The sequence below is a fragment of the Hoplias malabaricus genome, chromosome 11, assembly GCF_029633855.1.
Source record: "Hoplias malabaricus isolate fHopMal1 chromosome 11, fHopMal1.hap1, whole genome shotgun sequence".
Taxonomy (NCBI): domain Eukaryota; kingdom Metazoa; phylum Chordata; class Actinopteri; order Characiformes; family Erythrinidae; genus Hoplias; species Hoplias malabaricus.
The window spans coordinates 19,236,355-19,260,074 of record NC_089810.1 but is presented as its reverse complement, the minus strand read 5'-3'; the positions used below and the strand labels follow the sequence as shown (position 1 = coordinate 19,260,074).

Sequence of the window (23,720 nt, the reverse complement as noted above, 5' to 3'; positions counted from 1 at the left end):
ACTGTATATGACTCATGAGCAAATGCACTAATAAGAAGACTCCGTCATAACCATTCCTGCTCACTCAGCAATCATTTGGCATGGGTTGGGCTGGCCCATTTTTCAGATATATTTACAAATGCATTACACTTCCTGCTGTGTAAGTGTAAGTGTAATTCACATTTACAGTTCTGTCGTGAAATTAAGTCTTGCACAATTCTCTCTCTCACACACTCGCTCACCTAAAGGTGATCGGCTCTCGGGGCTTCAACTAACACACATACTCCCTGTATCTCAGGTCCCCCCCCCCCATTCCCTCTCTTCCGCACACCGAGTGAGTTTACAGAGGTTTTGAACAGCTCTCTGGGCTTCAGCTGATAATTGACCTGGGGGAATGTGTGTTATCGAATAAAATGATGATGACTACATGATAAATCTACATGATATATCGCTCAAATTATACACTGGACCGTGTTATTACAACCATAAAGTGTAACTCTGGTGGTAGTCGTTAAAATCACTGCAACCAGAATCGATGTCCAACTATAAAAATTGAACTAATCCAGCTAAAGTAGCTAAAGTAAACAGGTGCTAGCAATTGCCCTCGTTCATCAGTAACTCTCAAAAACCTGATTCTATCACTTTGTTGTCAACAAAGACTGGGTTCCATCCACACAAAGTCTAACCTTAGCCATTTTATCAACACAGCAATGGGAGAAAATCACTTATTAATCTATCTCAGAATCTATGTCTAACACTAAAAATTGAGCAAATCCTGGCTCAATGCTCAGTAACTCTCAAAAACCTGAATATAACACTTCCGCCAAAAACAAAACATTTAATTAACTAACACCACAACGAAAAAGGCAGCAAATACTGCTCCAGCTTGTATCCTCATGTCTGTTTCAGCTAATTCTACTGTGCAAATTCAGTCTAGTATTAACTCTTGTACGCCCGCTCATTCTCTCGCTCTCTTTTTCTCCTCCTTGCTCTCTCTGCCATATAATGTCCGTACCGGGAATACCAAGCTAGATTCTTCTTGTAGCTAGGAGATTTGTGCCGTAAAGCGTTACACATTTCTCGCAAGGGTCCTCACCCTGTGATTCAGAAGTTTCTTAGTGCAGTAAACCAGCAGAGGACCCAGTGTATCAGCCACAGAGGTTTTATTCTTCCTTTTACAGCTCAGATGAACTTCCCAATCATTTAGAATCTGTAATTTAAAGGTAGAAATACTACATAATGTTCCTTTAATATTTGGAAATCAAATGCTTTGTCTCTGAGTCTGCTTTGCAGCATTCTCCCTAAGGTCTTATTATGTCATTGTGTGAAACAGCCATCAAAGGCAAGAAGAAAACTTATTGCTACCCTGTTGTGTCCAACTGGGCATGTGTCCATACCCAGACATTACATCTGGCAGATTTATGTTCAGCTTTTCATTAGCAGAAACAAATGCTCAGCACTGTTAGAACTTTATGATGGCCACAAGCTCTGCCATACTTAACCTCTCTAATATGGATGCCCTTCCTGTGACCACAATGAACTTGTTTGTTTGCATTGCATAGACTCCCATTCAGTTTCACATTTTCACATAGAACCTTCGTCTTCCTTTAGATGGATCTGTCTGTTTTTACTCATTATCTACAACAGTGTGTCTGATGAATTTTGTCTGGACATAGCTGTATTATGGCTGTGGCTTCTCACTGGAAATGGCTGTCCAGAAGGTCATTTACTTTGAGACAGCCTCATCAGCAATTATGCTGTAGTAACACATTGAATCCAGACATCATTTCAGAATTAATGAGGCTCACATGGTCCATGAATAGGTTGAAATAGCCTTTGTGGTGGAATATTAGACTATTTGCATATTCACACCAGCAGCAGTCCAATAAAAAGCCAGTGTCCTTTCAATTTGTTTTAAACATTATTGAAAATATGATGCTTAAAAAATCATTTATTTATATAATCACACTGCTAACCTCTTATGGCTCATGTTGTTATATCTTAATTATAATTCGCTTTAGTCTGCAGTTCATCAGTCTCTAGCAGCACATTGCTTTATAGATACCATGAGGGCAGCTTAGTGAATATTGTCTGTGTTCAGTTCTCTGAGGGAAATGTCCTGTGTTTATCAGTGAAGCCCCTGTCAAAATGATTATCATTACTGCACATGTTCCTGCAACTTCATTGGAAAGCTGGACAGGGTATAAGTGTGTATGTGTGTGCCACAGGCGTGTTCAGTGAAAGACAGTAGGGGACAGGAATAGAAAGTCTGCCAGTGACACACAGAAACACACCGAGCATCTGCTGCATACAGATCAGCTGGCTGTGTATGAGTACTTCTGTCTGGAACATAATAAAGCCTCAGTTATCCTCAGGATAAGGATTTTCTCTTACTTATTTTACTTTACAAGTTACCACTTTAAATTAAGACTACATTTACATATACATATACATTATACATATAGAGTTTATACATGTTTATTACATGTTGTACATTGTAGCTAAATGGTAGCCCACTTTGCAATTAAATCAATTTCATGGTTATGTGAAATCATTTAAAGTGGCCAGACTTTTCCCATCATGAGTGATAAATGAATACAGTCAAACTACACATAAAATCAGACACAACCACAGATCGATAATGCTGTATCCAGATTATTGATAATTAAGAATGATGTAACATGTAGAGTGCCTGTGCATGTGGTTCTGCAACATGGAGTGAATGACTGTAATATAACTTTCATGATAGAAGGACTGTAGCCAGATATACAGTGATAACCTTCATTAACAGCCATGTTGCCTGTCTGGCAGGTGGCAAATCTAATAGAAAACACTTGTGTTAAGGTTTCACTTTAGACTTTGTTTATATATTTATTTTGTTTTCCTGGGTGTCTTCCAATCAAGGATCAATAGAAGTTTCACCATCTCAGCTCCAAAGACAGGAGATGGCTGACTCCTATGATACAATGGCTGACTCCACTAATACAATCCTTTAATACAATCAAAAAGCAATTAACCAGCACTTGAGTTGAGTTTCAGGAATCAGATGCTGTGAGTTATGGACAGGCTGAGGACACAGCCCACTTCAGTATACATGTCAGCATGTTCACTGTTCATACAATGAGCATGTTTATGTTCATACAATGTAAAATTACATACCATGTGTTCTGTCCTTTGTGTACTGTCCGCTAATAAGAATAAGAAGAGGAAAAGTGTGTTCCCAACATTACATGCACCAGCCACACATACATAGAACTACTTTTACCATATGATAGACTGGCCACAACCATGAAGAACTTGTCCGTTATTTTCACAGTGGCTATCCAAACCTTCATCTGTTAGTATTTCTGTGCCACAGGAATAATAATAATAATAATAAATAAGATAAATAAAAATGTACAACCTTTTTCTGCATGTGAATGAGAATGATCTACCACCTAAATCATACCTGCTCTGTGGTGGTCCTGTGGCAGTCCTGACTATTGAAGAGCAGGGTGAAATGGTGATAAGAATGTATGCAGAAAAGCAGATGTACCATAGTCTGTAATGGTAAAACTACAACATGCTGTGGTCAGTGGGGCTGATAAAATGGGCAGTGCATTACCCCATGACTACTTGAGTGACCTTATCTCACCACTTTCTATGTATTCGCCTATCTACTAGGTGGAGCGAGAAAAAGCATCTCTGCTGACTAACCTGCAGGAATCTCAGACACAGCTACAGCACACGCAGGGTGCTCTGACTGAGCAGCACAAACGCGTGAACCACCTCACGGAGCGAGTCAATGCTATGAAACGTCTCTGCAGCGACAAGGAACTTGATGCTGAGGAGACTGAGAAAGGGGACGTCCCCTTGAATGGCGAGGTGGGCATAAATGGAATCGAGATCCTGGAGTGCAAATATAAGGTGGCCGTAACGGAGGTCATTGACCTAAAGGCTGAGCTGAAGGCCTTAAAGGAGAAGTATAACCAGTTTGTGGAGAGCCAATCAGAAGAGCGTAGCCGCAGCGAGGGGAAGCTACAGGCTCTGGGCGAGAATGTGAAATCACTGGAGAAGGAAAGCCGTGAGAGCCGTGAGCGAATCAGCAGCTTGGAGGCAGAGCTCCGGTGTGCCACAGCCCTAGGGAACGAAAGTCAAGGCATGCTAAACGCTGCCCAGGATGAGCTGGTCACCTTTAGTGAAGAACTAGCCCAGCTCTACCATCACGTTTGCCTCTGCAACAATGAGACACCCAACCGTGTGATGCTGGACTATTACAGACAGAGTCGTGTGACTCGCAGTGGCAGTCTTAAAGGGGCTGATGACCCTCGGGCCTTACTTTCCCCCCGTCTGGCACGCCGCCTTGCTGCTGCCAACTCTTCAGACCCCTGTAGGAGCCCCCTAGACTCTCCCGTAAAGGAGCCCCCTGGGGATGGTGGTAAGGCAGACACAGTGAGCCAACAAAGCCCCACAAGAACCCCTTTTGGTTCCCCTGTCCACAGTGCCTCACCCTCCATTTCATCTGTACCAGAGGCAAACGGAGATCTCCGCAAGGAACCCATGAACATTTACAACCTGAATGCAATCATTCGGGACCAGATCAAGCACCTGCAGAAGGCCGTGGACCGCTCCCTGCAGCTGTCCAGACAGAGGGCGGCCGCCCGGGAACTGGCGCCCATCTTAGACAAGGATAAGGAGACCTGCATGGAGGAGATTCTGAAGCTCAAGTCCCTCTTGAGCACCAAGAGGGAGCAGATAGCCACTCTGCGTCTTGTCCTTAAAGCCAACAAACAGGTAGGAAAAGTTTTCTCTCGTCACATCATCACGGTTAATACAAAACCTTCAGTCTCTGAAATGGGGAACGGTAGCATTAATGGATTAGAAACTTCCTTCAATGCTTCTTCTTCACTTCATAAAACAGCCTTTATGCTGAGACCTAGTGACTTGGGGGTATCAGAGATTCAATAGTAAACCTACTTTGGACAGGGTCTACCCAATGTGGGGGTCCTACTCCATGGAGACTAAAGCTGTAAATTCAAAGACTCCAAAGCTATTTTGTTTTTGCTTTCTTGATAGGTTGATAAGATATACTTTAATGTTGGTGGTAACAATTATTTGTTGCTACTTAAATGTAGTGCTGGGTGTTGTTTAGACACAGCACCAATACTTAACACTTCTGTTGCTAGCAACAGTAGTCTAGCATAAGTGCGCTAACTCTCTGATGACCCCTGAGCAGTTTTAGTGTCCTAAACAACAGCTCTCTGTCTTTTCTTTCTCTCTCTTGCTCTCCCTGTCCTCCAAACAAACAAACTAAATAATAATATAACCAGGACAACAAACAACCAGTATTTTTAAAAATACAGTGATCAGTGATAAATATATTTGGCTATACCACTCATCCCTGCTTTTAAAGGGATATATTTTGGGGGGAAATCACTTTTTAATTAACCCAGTAATTATGAAACAAGACCAATTTTTTTTTTCTACATACGTCATAAGAAAACATGGGGGTAAAGAATACCTTCTGATTTTGTACTGCTTGTTTTTCATCAAAGACAGAGATTTTAGTATTGTGCCTCCTGCTCATTTGAGTCTCTCCAATAACCTCTCCAATGGACCTGCATTTTTTTTAATGAGAGAGCAATAAGATGACTTTAAAAAGAGCAAAACATTCTCATGCAGTTGTCATTTTACATTCACTTCCACATTCTCCTGTAAAGTTATTATGTTGGGAGATGTTTTTAATTGGACAGTGACAATATGAATTATGTTGGTCTATGCTTCATGAAAAGTAAAGGAGGCATTCCTCAGGAAATGTTCTCTCAGTAATGGCCAGCTGTCCAAAAATTGATATGTGACAGTGATGACATGTTTTTACCTTAGGCATAAACCCATAACTCATAAACATAGAGGTAGACTTTATTGCCAATGCTCAATATAGGCAGCTAGGGTAATTTTTTCTGGTTTCTCCACAGACTGCAGAGGTAGCCTTGGCTAACCTGAAGAGTAAATATGAAAATGAAAAGTCCATGGTGACAGAGACAATGATGAAGCTGAGAAATGAGCTCAAGGCTCTGAAAGAGGACGCTGCTACTTTCTCTTCCCTGAGGGCCATGTTTGCCACCAGGTATATTACATATATTTGACATATATTTTCCTCACTGCAGTGAGGAAAGTGCTTAACACACAGAGGACTAGATAATATTGTCGTTTTGATTTCCAGTTTATTTACATTTGACAGTTTTGTATATTTTATAATAACATGTATTATGTATATTTAGTCCATTTAAATAATAATTGCAACAAAATGAACCAAAAATGGCATAGAATTATGGATATTTTTACTTCTTGCAAAACAAGAATGTAGAAGTAAGTGACACACACAATTTTACATGACAAACCTAGGTGGGTTAAAGGGGCACTACGTAATAATTTTACCCTAAAATAACACTTATCACTGAGCTGAAATAGGGAGAATAGAACATCTGTCATTGTTACTCGGCACAGTACTGGAGAAACTTGTACATTTTGGAGGAGGTTGGGAAACCACCCCCTCTCTTCCCCTCCCCATTGATGTCAGTACAGTGCTACAAAAATGAATTACACTAGAGGGCATCCCAGGAGCAAAAAATACAAACCTTACCTGGTGTTTTTTTAAAGTGGTTAATAAACTCAGCCGTCTGAAAACAACTGCAGAGTTCTGTATGCATTCAGGATTGACTGTTTCTTAATGATTTTCTTTTTCCCTCTCTCTGCCTGCAGATGTGATGAGTATGTCACTCAGTTGGATGAGATGCAGAGGCAGCTGGCAGCAGCTGAGGATGAGAAAAAGACTCTGAACTCTCTACTCCGCATGGCCATTCAGCAGAAACTGGCTCTCACACAGCGTCTAGAAGACCTGGAGTTTGACCATGAGCAGTCGCACCGTGGCCGGGGAGGAAAGGTGCCCAAGATAAAGAGCAGTCCTCCCAAAGTAAGTCACCAAAATACACTCACCACATCATTACACAAACCCCACTCCTTTCACCTCCAAAACAACATGAATTCCACTGATGGCGGAACTGACATCAGGTGGCCATTCTCCAATTTCTGCTCCTAGTTCCCCTTAATACTTCCCTGTCCTGAGCTCTCGTCCTAAGATACAGAACACTTTCAGATTAAGCTTAATCTAAAAGTGACGTGTGAGGCCTTAGGAACACTAGAATCCTTTTAGGCTGAGCATGCCACGTGTTGTAGAACAGACTGGTTTCCATTTTTTACTGGTTTGCTACTGAGACTCTGAGATTTAATAAAGTGCACAAAAAATTATGTACTGACAGAAATAATCATCAAAGATTGGAAATAGTCATTTCAGTCTTTGGCTTTAATAGGTCCATAGCACAGGTTCTCTTGCTTTGGAATGTGGCTGTCTGACCTAAATCTAGCAAACGTTGTTTGTCATGTGCAGCATTTTACAGCATTGCATCTCTCAGCCAGCATGAATTTCATAAATATAGCATGCAACCATTGGGAATTTTCCTAGGGGTGATAAGAAAATGCCGATGTTGAAGCTTATATACACAGACATTATATTCTGCCTCCTAGAAGCAACAGTAACACCGGCCAAATAATTGGGGGCTGGTATACCTCATTTCCTCAGATGTCTCTTTTTTCTTTCTATTATTTAAAGTAGACATATGAATCACATTTTAGGTTTAAAATCAGAAGATTACTTATATTAAAATTTTTCAGAAAAGCTTACAATATTTAAAATGAATATTAATATAGAATTCAAGCAACTATACAGCAGATTTTCTACGGATAAAAAGTAGTTTTTCATTATATGATTTAATTTGCTGTGAAGAGTTTGAGGGAAACCATACTTCAGTCATTTTGTATACTCTGGGCTGCTTACTCTGCAATGTGAAATTATAATGGAGTCATGCGGAACAACTGTTTTCCTTCCAGTGTTCAAAGTGTATGCCATAATTTTAATTAGTATTTCCATTGCTGCGTATTTTCTCATTTTGCTGATCATATTAATTACAGAGGTGATCTTTTATTCATGGTGTGGAATGTGGAGTTTTCTGAAGTCTTTGCAAGTACAACATTATTAGGTCATTGTGAATCTAAGGAAAAAACAATAAAATGAAAAGCCCTAGTGTTGATCTACATTAGATAGGTAAGTAACTAATACTGTGCTAAATAATTTAAAAATAGTAGCTGATGTACTCTGCTAAAGCATGAATGGGTACACCATTTATATCACCAGGTGACAAAGAGTGTGTGAATTTTTAAGAGTATAATAAGGACCTGGATTTTGGATCAGTAATCATGTTCTACATCACGTGTGACTGTGTTCTAATCTGCACAGTTACTGCACATATGACAAAACAGAACCAGAGAAAATCAAGTTTCTCAGGAAACAATAAAAAGAAAGGCTTATTTCAACATATGGCTGAGGAATGGTGAATTGTGACCCTGTAGTGTGATATACAGTATTTACAATTCTAAATAAATATTAACCAGTAAGAGAGATTGTATGTTTATTTTATGTTAGTTAGAATTATAGTATTCCTGGTAAGCTCCGGAAACACCACAACCCTGAACTGGATAAGCAGTTACAGGCAATGAATGAATGAATGAATAATATTAATGAGAAATCTGTGCTAGGACGTTTTCATTTAATGCTGTGTTGTGGTGAGTTTATTGACAAACTGCTAAGCAAATGTGATTGTGGAAATGTGATTGACTCATATAGGCTCAGTATCAAATGACTTAAGAGCTTGTTAAATAGATTATTGCCCAAATCTAATTTTCTAAATCAAATCAAATGCAAATTATTTTGAGCCTGTAAACAAAAGTATTTTAGATTGAGATCTGTAAAATGTAAATACTGCCATGTGGTCACTATGCAGTATTTACAGATGATGGTGCCATGCTGAGATGATCTCAAGGGCACCTCATATGATTAAAAGTGTGGTCACACACATCTGTTCTATTTAAAGCTGCAACACACAAGACTGCAGTGGGTGCATTGTGCAGAGTCAGGGACATTGCCCTGCCTCTGCTCTCTACTGCCCACTAGCTGCATCCCTGTGGAATTTTTGGTCAGTGATCTCTCTGAGGGCTTCATTAACTCTGGAAATGTAAGATGCACTCTAAAAAGTAACAGATCTGGTGCTATGGTGATTTGTGAAAGATGTTGTATGTCAGAGTTCCTTTAAAAAGTGCATAATGAAGTTTGCATAATTTGCAATTGATTAAATTAACATGTCATCAACACATCTCTTTTGTTTCTGCTTATATTTTCCAAAAACTGTGACTAAGTTCAGCAGTACAGGCAGAGGAAACAGCAACTGTGTCAGTATAATACTTTTAATTCCTTGGAAAATATTGTACAAATGTAAAATGTATAATGCAAACATTAACATCTAATAAATTGAATCAGTAGAATTCAGTGCATCATTGTTTTTTCAAGTGTGTGTGTTACTAAGTAGAATTTTTTGGGGGTGTTTTTAATCTGAATATATAGATATATAATAAGTTCTATTGCTGATGTTTCTTTTATATACACATGATGCAGTATTGTAGATTATATTTTGGTCAGACATGCACCACTCATCATTTTATGGAAAGTTCCAGTTTTTGAAGCCCTCAGTGTCACTGCTGGATTGAGAATAGTCCACCAACCAAAATATCCAGGCAACAGCATCCTGTGGGTGGCGACCTGTGTCCACTGATGAAGGGCTAGAGGACAACCAACACAAACTGTGCAGCAACAAATGGGCTACTGTCTCTGACTTTACATCTACAAGGTGAACCACGAGGCAGGTGTGTCTAAATGAGTAGACACAGTGTTTAAAAAACTCGAGCCCTGCTGATTGTATTGTTTTTAATTCAGTATATACTGTGGGAAAAAAAAGCAAAGTGAGTTCGCCCAATAGCGTGCAGGCCTAGTTTCCATAGTGTTCCTTGATTTCTAGAAAGTGCTTTAAAAGTAAAATGCACTCTGTAACTGTAGGGGGAGAAAATACACCAAATTATACAATAGTATCAATTCAGTCAATTCAGTGAATTGTCAAGGGCAGTGGTTAATTATTTAATTCAATCATTCATTCATTGTCTGTAACTGTTTATCCAGTTGAGGGCTGTGGTGGGTCCAGAGCCTACCTGGAATCATTGGGCGCAAGGCAGGAACACTCCCTGGAGGGAGCAGTGGTTAATTCCTTGTTGCAGTATCTTGGTGAATTTTGTTTCAGTGGCTATGCCATTAGCATAGATTTATCTCCGGTCTCCTCTCATCTCTAAAGCGTACCATGCTTAAAGTCATAAATATACATTCCATAATTAAATGACAGCTTGACATATTGGCATTGATATAGTAGTAATTAAATGCAGCACCACTGTGTTTTATATTTACATTTATAGATTTAAAGACAGGTGTAGTGGAGTGATCAGCCAGTAGTGTTGTCATTCTTTCAAAATATTGACATAATTAATAGCTAGGTGATAGTTTGATGCAAAATTCTCCTATATCCGGTACATTGCTAGTTTTTTACTTGTGCAGTTTTTTTTGCTGCAGTGGTGTGTCTGAATCATGTTGCCCAACTCAGGCCTAATTAGAGTGGAAACCAGTCTGATCCACTATTGTGCACTGCCTTCTTTTATATAATCAACAGTAATCATAACAGACAAAATGGATCTGCTGTTAAAGCAAACGACTGTGGATTAATACTCATATACACAAGCTCAATCTCTTCACGCTTTCAGAGTTCAGTTTAAATATGCCGTTTATTATATTTCAGTTTAAATATGCCGCTTTTAGACAGACTTGTTTAAACATGCTTTGTCATATGCATCTAAATTCTGTTACGCAATAGTAGCTGCCACATAAATCCCCCAAAAGAGGCTGAATATTCAAGGAAGGTTAACAGTTTCTTTTTCATAATGTCTCATCCTCTTTCCTCACACACTGCCGCCCTTTGTATCCAAAAAATGGTAACTTTACAAGAAAATGAGCAAAACACCATTCTTAACTTTGAATTGGGGTTAAGAGAAGAAGTTGTTTTAGAGCATTTCTACTTGTTTGTTCATATATGTACAACATTGTACAAATTAGCTGTTGTTTTTAAATTATTCCAAAGTATTAAAACAATGGAGATACAGGATTTGGTTGTGGTCCATACTGAATCAGTGGCTTTAAAACTATTTACCATGTATTAATATGTTGTAAATGTGTTAAACTGTTTGTCCTTGTTGTGTTTTGAGATTTCCCCTGTGTGTCTTTACTGCCATTAAATCTATCATTTTCATTTTTTATGACTGCAACATAATATTCTGTTCATTCATATCTGAGGAAATTAGCTTTTTAACAGAGACTATGCATTTTCCATCTGAGTGCATCCCTTCTTAATCTCTTACTGCATTTGCTTCTAACTCTATTTAGCATGATGTGACATCAGGACATAAAGTTATGCTGTACGAACGTCAGAGACAACCTTTCATTTTTAGCATCAGGAAAAATAAAGAAAACATATTTAACACTGTGTTTTTTAATATTAGGTTTGTCCAAACTTTGCATTTATTATAGCTTTAATTCTTTTCAGAAACCTTTCTTCACATTTCAGGTTTAAGAGCTGGTTGCATATTGTGTTTCTTAGCATCCAAGTGAAGTAAAGTCTGGCCTCTAGAGTGGACGGTCCATTATTTTGTTCAGCTTCCTTTTTATTTGCAAATTTTCTTTTTGTCTCATTTCGTCAGCAATGACTTCATGGCTGCTGCATGTCCTTTTAGACCCACATCATTGAGTTGACTTCTCCGGAGACAGAAACTCCTGTGGATCCTGTGGATCTGAGACTGGAGTGGACCTTGCTTTTTCTCCAGTTTAATTTATCTGTTAATGGTAGTTTATTAGGTGTTGCCTGGTATTAGGAATCATAATTCTGTTTTTCTTTTTCTTTTATTTGATATTGCATTGGTTTTTATTTATTTCTTTTGGCTTTTCACTTCCTTGTGCAAGGGAATTGTCCCTTTAGAAATTAACAACTAATATGTAATTGCTTTTACCTGGAAATGAAATTAATACAGGTTGGTCTCTGACTTTTGCACAGCACTGTATGTGCTATTCACCATTCAGTCTTGTTAAAGGGCAGTTCATTTTTCATATTCTTCACTAAAACACAACTCTCTTCTTAATTTGCTAATATAATATGCTAGTACCTTAGCAGCATAAGCATTTTTGACTAAACTACTCGTTTAAAATTACACTGTTGTTCCTCCAGCTAAATTTTAAAAAGCTGATTTAACTTGAGACACCGTCTTTCCTGTTTCTCTCAGATAAGTCATTCCTGGTGTGTGTGTCCTAGTGTGTGTGTGTCACTAACCCTGACTGTCACCCCTCTGTATATCTGTCTAATTTATCAGTCTCTCGTAGATTGTGAGCAGCCTGCTGCCTCAATACCGTCACTCTCCCCACAAATGAGGCGAGGCAGAGTGCCCACAGGCCGCAGGTAACTTGCCCTAAGGAGGAACTCCACCAACAAAAGACACTGGAAATAGACAGACTGCTTTCAGGCCAGTTCTTACAGTAGTAGTAGTAACAGTGAAAATCTTAAAAAGTGAAATGAACTACATGGCACTATTTTCATGAGTGGTTTTTAGTGATCGTGCAAAACTAACATTCACTGTCCTGACATCACTTCAGTTTTTAAAGAAAAATAATAAGAGGGTTAGTCATAAGCCACCTTCCATTATTTAATGTTAGTGCACTCTTTGTATTTTTTCCAGCTTCCATTCTTTAAATGAGATTTGCTCTCAGTTTTTTAAGAAATCTGCAGTCAGTCAGAACATCTCCACACCTCCCCATTTCAGTTAGAAGAATTGGTCTGTTCTGCTTCTCTTCCTATTAGTAATCCAAAATGCATTGTAAGGTCTGGTCTCTGAAACGGATCGATTTGAATGTTGTCTTCTCGTAATAAAAGGAAAACACCTTTTCTTAATGAATGAATAACGGCAGAGATATGCTGTCTTAAAGGGGTCATAGTCTACATTTTCTTCCCTGAGGTCACAGGTGAAAAACACTAATTTATCTAATGTCTAACCTTTTTTCAAGATCTATTTATCAAGCATTTTTTTCTGATGTGCTCTATTTGTTATTGTTCCCTTATTTCCTGAAAGTATATTACAGAACAAAGTATCTATTTCCCTCACTGCACAATGTCTGACACATAACTGGCATACCGTTAAAACAAATAATTACTCACTAATTTCTTTTGAGAGACCAAGCAACAACACAAAAGAATGTTTGTACATACTTAGTGAAATGCAGTGTTGCATTTCATGTTACTTTTCTACTGTTCTCATTTCTTGAAGAACTGATACTTAATCTTTTGCATACCTCTGTGTACTTGACACTAAGCATTCTTAAAAGTGCTGTTTGGCCACAGAATCATGCTTGAGTGCACACAGATGTATTTCCTACCATGTTAAACAGTGGTATGTGTAGGTCAATGAGAGTACATTTCTGTTTAGTGAGTCTTAGCTTGCAAATCAGTGTATCTGTCCCTCAGAGCTTCCTCTAAAAACCTTTAAAATGGCATTTTTGTTTAAAGCTGGTATTTTATTCAAAAACTGGCTTACTCTTACCGTTTCCTACCAATTCAACCACTTCATCTTTAATATACAACAGTATCACAGTTCTAACACAGCCCGCCCTGCTTTGTCGAACTCAGGAAACACATCCTGTGCTGAAAGTAACATATTAATTTTACTTATTCTCAAAGAGTCTTGAGAATTTCTTTTGTCTGGGTATCTTGTTTGTGTCCATAATAATTAGTTAGGATACTAATATGAGTGTTTATCATGTATAATGTCTTACATGTTAAAAATACATGGTGAATTATGTATCAAAATAATTTTTGACCAGGTAAGTCATATTATAGGAGGCTTCTCTTTTAATAATTAATCATATAATTATTTAAATTTTTAATACATTTTAATAATTAATCTTTTAATCATTGTAATCATTTTGTTTTCCTTTCTTTCTCTTTTTTTCCTACCTCACTCATGGCAGTCCTAATATTGTGATAAGTTTTCAAGAGGACCACATACAAGAAGCCAGCGTCCGGACCCCCTGCGACCTTTTCCACTGTCTGGCACAACAGTCTACTCTACCTGGCCCCTAGCCCCAACCCCAGACTCCTCACACCATTTTTACTGTCCCTTCCCCGACTTGAACAAGAACATAGATAAACCAAGGGACACATCTGTCAATCCAATTTTCATCAAATCAGGTGCTCCTATTTCTGTACATCGTATGACTTCAGAAGGACCCGCCCGTTTTAACTCATGGAAGGGAGGGGCCAAGACAAGGTGCACTGTTTCATTCTCCCTGTAAAATAGACTAATAATGAATTCCCAGTGAAAGAGAGAGAATTAATGTGTATAATTGCCTGGAATAATGGTCTATTTATGGGTTATTTATTGATCTCTTTATTTATGTATTCTTGTCTATTTATTTGCAGAATCTTATTGTGCGGGATCTTCTGTTGTTTGATATTACATTTTCTTTGAAGCTAAAAGGTACATCTTTGCTGTGGATGCTATCTTATCTTTACCTTTTTCAAAACGTATTCAACTCAGTAATCAAAATATTGGTTTTTATTCAAGAAATTTAAAAAAAAAAACTTTTAAAAGCCACTAAATATTTGGTGAAATGTTTTCATGTGGTTTGCCTTTAAAAATGTTTGCTTTAAAAAATTAATAATATGAAAATTCCACAACCTGCACTGAGAGTAGATTGTAACAGGCCAGGAGTGTATTGCAGAAAAAGAGTGGTTAGAAAAGCAACACAGCTTGTGCAGTGATCGTAAACTATCTTTGAGAAATATTTTGAATTTTAGACAACAAGCCCAATTACATGGGCCCTGTTTCCTGAAAGCTTCATAGTCTTAACAGAGCAGTCTGTCTTTTTTTTTTTTACCAACAACAGTATTTAGGAATGTGATTATTTATTATTTTTACATAATTTTTCTGTGTGCAAATCACACAGGAGGATGCTTCTAATAGCATTGTAGATCATGAAAGAATCTATGCTCCACAGAGTTGGATTCTCATATGAAGACAGCCATGTTTAAAACATGTTTAGTTCAGAATCTCTGATATGTTCAGGCCTCTAAGTGTCAATATAATTTCAGTCTCATAACTGAATAAAAATGGCAGAGAGTGTGTTTGATGTAATGCTCCCTCAAACTTTGAACAGTGATATTAATGCTATAAAACCCTGCCTTGATTGTGAACTAGAGCAAGACGACTCAGCTCATAGTAAAAGTGGCAGTGTGTATAAAGAGGTCTATGTTTTTCTCTGCAGTGGCCGAGTGATGTTTGGGTTTGACCTTTTTTAAGTGTGACTTCTTTTACTTTAATGTTTGCTTAACTGATAACATTGTTGAGTTGGGTTTCTTTTAACCCAAAGTGGATTCCTGTGGTATATTTGTTCATTTTTATGTTCATTTTGCAATACAACATCATAAATATTATATTTTATACTTAAGTTATCTTTTTTTAATGTTGAGGTGGTGTCCAGTAGGAATCAAAGAGCTGAAACTGTAGTTCTGTAAAAGTTAAAGGGCAGTGTGTGAGCTGCTGGCCAGAGTGGAGCATGGTCCTATACTGTATTGGTAATGTGTAATGATTTTTTCTGCTGAAGTCACAAAACAAAACAAAAAAAAAGCATTTGCATTTTCACTAGCGCCCCCTTTGAGTACATAATACATCCATCTTGCAAGTGCATCCCAGCACACTATGGCTAAGGTTACTGCTAAAAATACACAGCCGTTTAATGATGTTTCACACTTAAAACCAATTAGGAACCATATAGAGAAACAAAGAAAGAGACATGATGTGGTTGAATCGTTTATCTTTATCTTTGTCATGGCTGTGAAAATGATTTTGAAAGCTCTGCAAGAAAAGCTGTTTTTTTTTGTTTGTTCGTTTGTTTGACTTTGAATGAACCATTTAATGCTGTCCCCACGTGGGTCAGCTATACTTAAAATATTTATATTTATAAAAAATATAAGTTCAGGCCATTAGGTGTCAGTATAACAGCTGCTAATATGAAGAAAATTCACTACAGAAATGATATTATCCATCTTGTCCCAGTTCAGTTTTAGTTGTTAATCCTTCATTGTCATCATTAAATTCTGCATTTCAGAGTAAAAGAGGGGCTTAAGACAAAATTTGGGGCAGGGCTCGTGTCTCTCTCTCTCTCTCTCTCTCTCTTTCTCTCTCTCTCTCTCTCTCTCTCTCTCTCTCTCTCTCTCTCACTCACTCTCTCTCTCTCTCTCTCTCCCATAATCTAAGCACAATACATTGAATTATATGCTCCAGTAATACTTTACTCTTCTGGTCTCATTATGCTGTTACATTTACCAGCAGATACTTCTTATAGAATGCTACGAGAAATGAAACAGTCAGTAAGTTAAGAAAGTGTTGCAACTCTGAACTTCCTCAGTCAATAAAAGTGTGTTGTGGAAGTGGAACAACTTTGCGTTTCTGTGATGAGGTCATAAGATCAATGGTCTTATTCAGCCACTTCTTTCAGTCGAATAGGTTCTTCTGGTACCATATCTCCTAGTTTACATGAAAGGGGGTTTTTATCATTTCTCTATAAGCTGATTGTGTTACACTTGACATATTGTTGTTTCTTGATGTGCATCTGAAGGGAATATAAGTGATATGCACTGAATAGGACAATCACCCTTCTTGTTACTGGTGAAGGCCTGGTTGTTATGGCAAGACATAATGATTTTATTATTCCTTTATTGTGTGGGTGGGTGTGGGTGTGTGTGTGTGCTTTTGTGTATTAACTGATCAGTAATGTCACAGTTTATGTCTTTCTTCATGAAATAAAATTGGAACTCAAGATTCACTTCTGCATGTTGTCAGAGACATTCTAGCAGAAGATGAGTGTAATGTGGGTGAACAGTCACTCTTTGTTCCAGGCACGTCGTGGATATTTGCATAAGCTAGCTTTATCTAAAACCCTTAGACTTTAGAAATATAAAGAGACAAATTAACCATGGGGTGGTACCTGCCAGGGCTCGGTCACCTCCAGGAAAGTATGAAAGGTTGAAGATAGCAATCACATTGTGTGAACATGTGAGAGATAAGAAACTACACTTTAAACTATTTATGACTGACCCCTTAATCACTGGTTGAATGTGGGTTTTCCTCTTTTAACTCACTAAAACGTACCATTACATGCAGACATAGTATGATTTTAAAGGTATAAAATACACCAATTTGCCACAGCATTAAAACCAATGAGATGTGAAAAGAATAAAACTGATCATCTTGAAACTGATATGTTGGAAGCAGGAACAATGGGAGAGCATAAGGATCTGAATTACAATGTCCGTTATGTTTTGGTTAGAGCATATCCAGAATGTCAGGTCTTGTGGAATGTTCCCAGTATACAGTGGTTAGTGTCTCACCAGAAGTGATCCAAAAAGGAAGAGCAACTTGTGAACTGGTGACATAGCCATTGACCCAAGCCTCAATGACCCAAGGCTCGTTGAGGCTTGTGGGCAGCAAAGACTAGCCTGTTTGGTCCAGTACCACAACTGTAGCATAAAGTCTCTCAAATGTAATTTCCATTTTTCCTGTTTCCAAAAGCAACTTCAAAAACTGATTGTTTACTTGTTGCCTTATAAACCCATCCCTGCCATCCTAACATGTGTAGTGGTTTTAATCCTGTGGCTTTAACTGTGTGGATTTTTATTTTTTTATTTATTTATTAAACTCAAAGTATTACGTGCATGGAAGTCCATTTAAAATAAAACCCCCAAAAATATACCTTTCCAAATATTGTCATCATGAAGATGTTGTAGAAGATCAGAAAGTTTTTAGAAGATTTTATTTATTTATTTTTTAACACATTTAGAGGTGAACATGATTGTTGCAATCCTGAATAGTTAATAGCTGTTTAAGCTAATAGCTGTCTATCTTTGCTGTTTTAAGTACCCTGCAATTTGGGCTTTTATTTTATTTGTTTTGGAATTTGACAATGATTTGATGGACAATGACATTACATAATTTTGTAATCAAAACAAACTCCAAAGTGGTCAATATGTAGTGAAATATGTAGGTCTTTAATGAATGGGTTCTACACCTACACCTACACTGTGCCTAATTTATGTTACACAAATCCATTCATTTTCTGTAGTTTTGTATTTGCTGTGTTGGGTATTTTCAGCCACTGTAAATTGTGAATTGGGTTTATGCAAATGAAAGGAAACTAGGTAAAACGTTATATGTTCATACCCTACAGTTGTACAGTTGAAAATCACTTTTACAGCTATGTCCTGAAATTAAGGGGGAGGGTGGAGGGAGGGGGTGGAATTCTATGCTCCTCCAAAGGTTACAATGTCTGCAGTGCTAAACCCAAAGTAGCATCAGCATGGGATCTTTTCCTATTCCTATTCCCACTGGTAAGTGAAGCATCAGAATGCTTTTAATACTGTAAAATAGTGTCTATTCAGAGAAAGAATTTGTATAGATTTTGGAATATTGCTGTGGAGATTTATTTTCAGTCGGCCAAGAGAACTTTAGTGAGGCCAGGTACTGATGTTGTATGATTAGTTTCAGTTATCAAACGCAACCCCATCTAAGATGTTTATATAGATGTTGCTCTATTTCACCTCAGAACAGTTCCACAGATCTTGAGCTCAAAATGGGATGCGGTTTCTACTCTTTTAGCCAACGCTTAGTATTGAGTGTTGCCCCAGTGTCCCAGTTCCTATAATGCTCAGGTTATTTAAGATGTGTGTACACAACTGAACCTCAGTGTCGAGTGTCCACAATGAGCACAACTAAAGCAGCTGAATTCACCACAAACCCGTGGACGCTGAGTGTAAACGGAAACCTTTTAACTGGGTGCTGGTGGTGCCCGAGTAAGAAAGCGCAGATTTGGAGCCAATCACTGTTTGCATAACAGTAGAGTAGACCAATAGGGATTAAGGGGCGGGTCAAAAGCAGTCAAGGTGATCCGAGTGATAATCGGATGAAGTGTACTGAGAGCCCTGGGAAGTGGTATGAACTCAGCAATTTATTTAGAGCAAATATGGGAACTATTAACGAGTACACAGAGGAATTCTAACTTAAATTTCTGCGAAGGCGTTTACATTCTCGGTGATATAACCACCGGTAGGATTTGTATTCATTTTTTGTTGCTGACGACGGAGCTGTATCAGTTATTTCTCAGCAGGAACTGCAAGTCTTCTTCAATGTTGGAGCGACCTAACGAAGACATGGGTGAGTTTAGGCGAACTGCCTTCAGGAGGAAAACTAATCCGTGTGGAGGAGAGGGCGAAAAGCACGAAGAACTCACAGGTGAGCAGAGCTCGGTACATAGGCACTGAACTAAAGTTAAAGTTGTGAGCTGGGAAACAGCTGTTGGTTGGTGTTGTTGATAGTAGTATACCCATACTCGCGTAAAATTACTGTTTACGTCCGTAAAATAAAAGCTCAAGTCAGTTATGAACTAAATCTACGTTCTTCTCTCATTTTTAGGACGTTTTTGGTCTCAAATCAAGTGCTAAATCCCCCTGGTCAGTGTGACCCGTCTCAGAGATAATGGCAACAAAACCTGATGAAAACAAACACATGAAGGGTATTTGTGTCTAATATGAAGGTTAATATATAATGAGTAAAAATATTGAAAGGGTTATCATGTAGAATTATCACCTCTTCTGATCAAACTAATTATAAACAATATCGTTTACATTTAAAACTGCAGGTGATGGAGCTGTAGTAAAGGTCTGTGCTAAATCAGTGTCTTGTCAAATATCCAGGAGCTGCTGCATGGGGACGTCTGCCCAGACACATCTAATACAGTCAATTTGTAGGTAATTTAGGTCCCCAAACTCTAACAAAACAAATGGAAAGCACACTCTGAGAAGTTAGGCACTAACCAGTCACTGGTGTGATATGCTCAAAAGACCTTTTTTCAGTAAATGTTGATTGCAATTATGGCATCTATGGTTATAATACTTGACTCATTGACTTGTTGCATTGACTCAGTGCACCCTGCATTTACTTATGTTTGTTTATTCCTTTCATATTAAAGTTTTTAAGTTATGAATTGGTTCAAATAAATCACTGATGTGACGGCTGCTGTAACATCAATGGATGCTGAGGTTTGGTGGTTGTTAACTCCCAAAAATTGTAAAGTTTTGTACCTGTCTCGGAAAATGCTACATAAATGTAACTATCAATCAGTCGATCAGTTTATATGCACTTTTCCTTTGGGAAAGCCCTTATAAGGTACACAACTGGTCCTTAAGGCTATGTATTGGTGACAGAAATCTTTGTTTTTGGTACCTTCATAAACACAAGCACCTGTACAGCATCATCTTACTGTTAGTATCCAGGAATGTCTATGATTCCATTTGTTGACCATCAGTGAAATTGAAAAACCTTTTGAACTGTATTTGCATAGTGCTTTGTAAAGGATTTGTAGTTACAGCTTAAGTTTATTTTAATTTACATTCAACCCAGTATCCTACAACCACAGACATAACCTTGAACCAAAACCAGTCCCCATGCTGGTCCTCAATCTAAAACTAATCATAACCTCAGTCCAAATATCACTGAGTACTCATTACTGAGTGTTTTGTTACACAGTATAGTTTAAGAATAGTTATATCTCTATATAAGTTATGTTGAAGTAACTTAATAAAAGGTTACTTTATCAAAATGATTGGACAAACTTAATGGATTATGTAATTTTTTATATAATTGTGAAAGCAACAAGAATCCCCTGGGAATTCCATGTTTCCAACAGCCTATAGAGCCCTGTGTTGTACATGCAACCCTGGAGACAAGTCTGTACTAGTTACTAAAACACTTAGTCCTGTTTTTTATCTCCTGTCTCTTTCCATAGCTCTACAGTAGTCTACTATTTGAGTATTCACTATTCACTAGAGGTTTAAAGTAGTTGATCAAGCACAGTCAGTATTCACTAATACTCTCTGAATGTTGTCACACCAAACTTCCATAAAAACTGCAAGGGTTACTGGAGGCTAGATTTTGGAGATAAGGTGTAGAACATGAGGGAGGGGCAAAGGAGTCCCAGTGGCGGATGTGAAGAATTCTGGATGTAAACGGTCCAATGAGAATGTGCCAGTTACCCTGAGATTTAGTGCCTACACGTTCTTAGACCACTTTACCGACAGCCACAGATGTTGTGTTCTGGTGACTGTCATTACAATGAAACAAGGAAGAAAACAGGATTCTTTTATGATGAGTGAAATAAATTCAAGTGAAACAAGTTTAATGTAATGCTGATAAACCTTGAAACCATTTGCATTACCCATCTCGTCTCTCCAGGAACAACCAGTTTACAGAGAGCATTTTTAATGTGTAATTACTGCACATTAGTGTGGGTGCGTGTGGGAGAATAATTTTTGGGTGTAGACCGGAATTAAAGTTGGATTCAGTGGCTGAAATTCAAAAACACATTGGCTGATCTTCAGTAATTTCAGGCAATAATAGATAATATACATGTCTGTTTTAATATGATTCAAATGTATATTTGTTGTATATTTTCTTTTGTATTTTAAAGAAGCTTTACATTTTGGAAATTACACTTTTGCAAATAAGGAAAAGGGCTGTATTTATGCTCCCTAACTACAGGTGACTTAATTATACCTGGTTCTAATACACATATATTTTAAAATTCCATTGAATCTGTGCATCCTGTGTTGTCTTTACACGTTTGAATTGTTTGTGTAATGGTAAAAGTATGCCTCATCTGCCTGAAAGCATTTAACAACGGCTCTTGAAGACTACTGTTGTACCTTTTGATAGGAATTTACATAGTCTGTTCTGTTTTTGTTTTCTGATTTTGGACCTAGTGGTATTGTGTGTGTGTGTGTGTGTGTGTGTGTGTGTGTGTGTGTGTGCGCGCGCGCTTGTTAGTTTGGGCTAAGTCACTGCATTGGAATGGATAAGCTAAAGGTAGATAATACTGGATTGTTCGGAGAGCTGGCTCATCAGTTTTGGCTGCAGTGATGCATGGAATTGACACTCATGTGTCACTCATGAAGTCTTACACCAGTACTCTGTCTTTGTCTTTTAGTTTACTCACCACTGACAATAATGGGTTTGGTCTCATATACAGAATTTAAATTATGTGAAAAATTGTGTAACGCAGGTTTGAGTCAAGTGCATTTAAGTCATTGCATGTTCAAATTTTAAATACGGCAAGTCAACTTTTCAAAGTATATCTCAGTTTTGATTTTAGTATTACACATTGCCCCAGTGTCAGCCCAATACTTACAACTGTGGTGTGAAACGTTCTGTTATTATTAACAGCAATGCAAAAGATCTACCACATACCTTCCAACAATAGGTCAATGTAAACTTCACACATGACATCCATGAAGCTAAATGTTAATCTCTCTCTCTCTCTCTCTCTCTCTCTCTCTCTCTCTCTCTCTCGATTTTATATATTATGTGATTTATTGTTATCAATATATTTGTTGGAATTATTCATTCTTCAACAGAGACTTGTCTCATAGGTTCTACATGAAGGTGAAAGAGAGATATTGATATTAGAGATGTAGAATAATGTCAGTATCTGCAGATTATTGCATTAATATTAATATGTAAACTGTACTCTATAACAGAGCATTTTGACCACACTGAGCAACTACACTAACAGAACTGCATTTGTAACTATACACAAACATTGTGTAAACCTTGTATCTCCAAAGTGGTAACTTTACAAGAGAAAGAAACAAATCGAAATAACAACGAATGGACATTGACTGAATTAGTAGATTTGGATCAAATATTTAATGCAAAATATTTAAAATAAAAATATTGATTGGTATTGCTAATACAGGTTGATTTAATCCTTACGGCTATAATATTTAAATGTTTGTGTGTTGGCATTGACAGATATGTACATCAAATATGACAGCCAGCATAAGCCAACAATTCCTAAACCTTTTTTTATGCCTGCTTAAAATTCCTGTATAGCTGTCAACAAATAAAGACATATCATGCTAAATTAATATGAAAAAATGAATCTCTGAGAACAAGTAAAATAACAACAATGTGATCGATAGATGGGGGCTGTTACTAAAATGATGTACAGCTGGTTTATACTTGACTGTGACCCTAGGGTCACAGACCTGGCTTCACCTTTTTAAGTAGAGCTGCATGTCCTGCAACATGATTGTGTATATTCCTTTTAAATAGCTGACCACACCTGGTCTTCCTTTTTCACCAAAAAACAAATGAGTTGGAGGAAAATACTCTCCCGCAGCCTGAGCCAGTGCCACTGAGCTCCAAACAATGGGAGCGATTGTGCTCAACTGCAGAAAGAGTGGAGCTTTTGGTAATGGCTGGCTAGTGTGAATCAGGACTTTTATTGTTAGTCTTATTGCCTTGGTTGTGCGCTGTCTTGGGGTCAAATTGCTAAGAGTAAAGAGGTGTGTGTGTGTGTGTGTGTGTGTGTGTGTGTATAAACAAACTGTGTGGAAAATGCTATAGAAGCCAATAAAACAAATACATAAGAAATTAAGCTAAAACTAAATACATTTTTATTATTTTCAAAAATGTATGTGAATTAACCTACAATATGAGTCAGTATAAAACCAAACCAGGCTGCAATTGCTATTTATGGATCAAGATATTTTGGTGTGAGCTGCCGAGTGATAGTTTGGAACATCCAGTGTGAGGTATGAAACAGAAAGGCTGAAGCTGGCTTGTGG

At 37.8% G+C, this 23,720-nt stretch overlaps 2 protein-coding genes across 5 annotated transcripts in view; both read left to right on the top strand.

Moving 5' to 3' along the window:
- bicd1a (bicaudal D homolog 1a) overlaps positions 1-16,918 on the top strand; it is a 55,903-nt gene extending 38,985 nt beyond the window's left edge. The window contains exons 5-9 of one of the 3 annotated variants that reach the window (XM_066685452.1): positions 3,643-4,752; positions 5,934-6,085; positions 6,721-6,931; positions 12,364-12,449; positions 14,012-16,918. In XM_066685452.1, coding sequence (XP_066541549.1) covers positions 3,643-4,752; positions 5,934-6,085; positions 6,721-6,931; positions 12,364-12,449; positions 14,012-14,123 — 1,671 coding nt within the window. In that variant the 3' untranslated portion in view covers positions 14,124-16,918. The remainder of the gene's footprint in view (positions 1-3,642; positions 4,753-5,933; positions 6,086-6,720; positions 6,932-12,363; positions 12,450-14,011) is intronic. The other 2 variants (XM_066685450.1, XM_066685451.1) reach the window with 2 other exon arrangements.
- A 2,114-nt stretch (positions 16,919-19,032) lies between these two features.
- The window catches only part of fgd4a (FYVE, RhoGEF and PH domain containing 4a), a 66,385-nt gene continuing 61,697 nt past the window's right edge, over positions 19,033-23,720 (top strand). For both annotated transcript variants that reach the window (XM_066684239.1, XM_066684237.1), the window contains exon 1: positions 19,033-19,329. In XM_066684239.1, coding sequence (XP_066540336.1) covers positions 19,224-19,329 — 106 coding nt within the window. In that variant the 5' untranslated portion in view covers positions 19,033-19,223. The remainder of the gene's footprint in view (positions 19,330-23,720) is intronic.